At 51.0% G+C, this 3,660-nt stretch overlaps 1 protein-coding gene across 1 annotated transcript; it reads left to right on the top strand.

Annotated features, from left to right (window-relative positions):
- Window positions 1–11: 11 nt before the first annotated feature.
- On the top strand, window positions 12–3,654 carry LOC126387436 (uncharacterized). The gene is made up of 2 exons (XM_050039956.1): window positions 12–3,067; window positions 3,109–3,654. Exons 1-2 carry the CDS (start codon window positions 2,515–2,517, stop codon window positions 3,210–3,212), a joined length of 657 nt encoding a protein of 218 aa, XP_049895913.1. The 5' UTR covers window positions 12–2,514; the 3' UTR covers window positions 3,213–3,654.
- Window positions 3,655–3,660: the final 6 nt, after the last annotated feature.

Genomic DNA, 3,660 nt, shown 5'->3' on the forward strand with positions numbered 1-3,660 from the left:
CAGCCCTGCCTACACCCTACTGAAAGCCAGGAACGTGGCGCTGTGGTCAGGTGACAGGGAGGCCTACAGGAGATCCAGGGCAGATCTGAGAAGGGGGATTACTAATATAAAATGCCAGTTGAACAGCATTTCAAGGACAGTAACAATCGCAGAATGTGGCAGGGGATCAGAACAGTCCCCCCCTGCTGTGTTTTTACATATTGTGTGGTTTTATCTTTACTGTATATTTATATTTTATTTTGGTTTTATGATTGCATGTTTTACCAGTTTTATATTATTGACTGGATTGTGTCTTTATAGTGGTGCTACTGGTTTTAATATTTGTTATGGACTGGATCACAGTGAACTGATGGGGAACACCCGGGGACTGATTGTGTGACACACCCTACAGTGCACGATTGGCGCGGAGGACAAGTACTGATTTTACTGATTGCGGACAGGTGAGCATGGAGAGACATGGCATGGAGGCATGGCAGAGAGCCAGACACAAGTGGAGTAGCAGACGTCAGTTAAGACAGCAGGTTGGAGTTTTACCACACCGGAGAAAAGCTGGCCAGGACGAAAGACCAGATGGCCGTGGGAGGACGAGCCAGGGAGCCGGAAAAGACTTGGTTCAACGCCAAAGAAATGTTAAGTAAAGGAAAGCGAACCAGGCATTACCATTATATGCGTGTGTGACCTGCCACTTTCTTGGTGTCAGCCATTTAGTGCAGATACTCTCTGTCTCCCACAGCAGCTGCTCGAGGGATGGAGCCAGTGCGGAGCTGCAGGGCCAGTGCAAGGAGCCAATGGATGCAGGACCCCCCCTTGCCCCTTTTAAACTTAAGTAGCTCATCCTTTGAACTTGTTTTACTTTGACTGCCCCCTGAGCCTTGGACTCTTACACCTTTTGATTATGGACTTTAAACCTCCCTTTTACATTTTAGTGTGCTATTTTAGGCATTTTTAGTCTGGTGTTTTTAAAAGTTTTAATAAATTGTTTAAACTGCACACGGCACGTTTGTCGTTCTTAACAGTGGGGGCCCTGCTCAACATCCATGGCAGGAAGGCAACTGGTCCGGACAGGGTCCCAGGACGTGCCCTAAAGGCATGTGCACACCAACTTGCGGCTGTCTTCACCAACATATTTAATAGGTCACTGAAGGAGGCCACAGTTCCCACCTGCTTGAAGGCCGCGACCATTATCCCCATCCTGAAGCGCTCAGCACCTCTGAGACTACCACCTCTGCAGCTGGATTAAGGACTTCCTCTCCAACAGACCACAGCACGTGAGACTTGGAGATCTCATCTCCTCTAGCACCATCCTCAACATCAGCCCCCCCCAAGGCTGTGTTCTCAGTCCACTCCTATACTCACTATTCACACACGACTGCACTCCCATCCATAACACAAACTACACATACAAGTTCGCAGATGACACAGCTGTGGTGGGGTTCATAACCAACAATGATGAGACAGCCTACAGAGAGGAGATCCAGGCCCTCACATCCTGGTGTCAGAACAATGACTTGCTTCTCAACGCCAACAAGACAAAGGAGTTTGCACTGACTTCAGGAGACACAAGGACACAACACATGCCAGTCTGGTGATCACTGGAGAAGGAAAACTGGGCTTCCACAGAAACTCCTCACCAACTTCTACCACTGCACCATAGCAAGTGTCCTGAGCTATGGATGCACAGTGTGGTTCTCCAGCTGCACCTCAGAGGAGTGGAAGGACTTGCAGTTGATAATCAAAACTGCATTGAGGGTCATTGGTGCCCCTCTTCCATCCTTGGAACAAATCCACTCTGCCCAGCTGAGAAACAGAGCTGAAAAGATCAGGTCTGACTGCACACACCCCGGACAAAGTCTTTTTTACACACTCCTCTCTGGCAGGCTCAGGGTCATGAGGGCACAGACAGAAAGACTTAAAAACAGCTTCGTCCCCAAGGCTGTACAAGCTCTGAAAGCCTGAGCTGGACATTTTGCACCTCACTCTCTGCACTTTACTTAAACCTTACTTTTAACCACTATTTATGTTCATTTGAACTCATTCGACTTTCGGCACCGCCGTGAGTGGCAGCCTTTCCAGCAGTCAGCTTGTCATTGTTTACATCCCGCCATGAGCCGACGCAGAAGTAGCGTGTAACGTCACCCACTCCGCTGTTGCTAAATTACAAACACAGCATCCTGAGGCACTTATGTCAATCTCTGGGGACTTTAATCATGTGACTCTAGACACAACACTACCTGTTTTTTTCCCCAGTATGTGGACTGTAACACCAGGGGAAATAGGACTACTGACCTACTGTATGCAAATCTAAAGGATGCATACAGGGCCACCCTGCTGCCTGCACTGGGAAAAGCGGACCACAATCTTATTCTGCTTCAGCCTCACTACAAACTGAAGGTGAGGAGGCTACCCACAACCACACACTCATTCAGGAAGTGGTCTCCTGGGGCAGAGCATGCTCTGAGAGACTGCTTTGGAACTACGGACTGGGATGTACTGCAGGCGTCGCGCAGTGGGAACATGGAGGAGGTTGTTGACTGCACCACTGACTACATTAACTTCTGTATGGACGTTGTTGTTCCTGTAAGAACGGCGCCCTGCTATGCTAACAACAAGCCCTGGATTACGAGTCACATTAAAAGCCTTCTGAATCAGAAGAAGAAGGCCTTTAAAGACGGTGATCAGCAGGAGCTTAGACGCGTGCAGCGGGAACTCAGAGTCCAGCTCAGGGAGGCGAAGGAGCAATACAGGAGAAAGTTGGAGCAGAAGTTGCAGAACAACAGCATGAAGGAGGTGTGGGACGGGTTGAAGATCATCACCAGCTGCAGCTCGAGGCAGGGTGCCACCATCGAGGGGGATGTGAGCAGAGTGAACCGGTTGAACAACTTCTTCAACAGGTTTGACAACCCCATCCCACTCTCACCTCTGATCACCATGCCCCCCACGCCCTCTTCTGCTCTCTCCCTCCCCCTACGAGCAGACACCTGCACTAAGGAGACTCCCTCCCCACCTGCAATCACAGCAGCCCAGGTGTGTGGAGAGCTGAGGAGGCTTCACCCCAGCAAAGCAGCAGGTCCAGATGGAGTATCCCCTCGACTGCTGGCAAAGCAGCAGGTCCAGATGGAGTATCCCCTCGACTGCTGAAGGCCTGCACGTCGGAGCTGGGAGACCCTCATCCTGCAGAGCTGAATGATTTCAGGCCGGTCACCCTGACATGACGTGATAAAGACCATGGAGCGGCTGCTGCTACACCACCTGAGGCCACAGGTTTGCCACGCCCTCGACCCGCTGCAGTTCGCGTACCAGGAGAAGGTGGGAGTGGAGGATGCCATCGTCTACATGCTACACTGATCCCTCTCTCACCGGGACAGAGGCAGCTGTGCTGTGAGAACTACATTTCTGGACTACTCCAGCACCTTCAATACCATCCAGCCTCAGCTCCTCAGGCACAAACTGACTGATATGGCAGTAGGCTTACACCTGGTGGCATGGATCACAGACTACCTGACAGGCAGACCTCAGTATGTGCAACTGGGGGACTGCAGGTCTGACACTGTGGTCAGAAGCACAGGAGCGCCGCAGGGGACTGTGCTTTCTCCTGTCCTGTTCACCCTGTACACGTCGGACTTCCAATACAACTCGGAGTCCTGCCACATGCAAAAGTTT

Source organism: Epinephelus moara, unplaced genomic scaffold (assembly GCF_006386435.1).
Source record: "Epinephelus moara isolate mb unplaced genomic scaffold, YSFRI_EMoa_1.0 scaffold429, whole genome shotgun sequence".
Lineage (NCBI taxonomy): Eukaryota > Metazoa > Chordata > Actinopteri > Perciformes > Serranidae > Epinephelus > Epinephelus moara.

Coding starts and splice junctions, on each gene's coding strand:
- LOC126387436 (XM_050039956.1), top strand. CDS start 2,515: ATGGAGGAGGTTGTTGACTGCACCACTGACTACATTAACTTCTGTATG. Junction 3,068..3,108: donor TCACCCCAGCAAAGCAGCAG/GTCCAGATGGAG, acceptor GCAAAGCAGCAG/GTCCAGATGGAGTATCCCCT.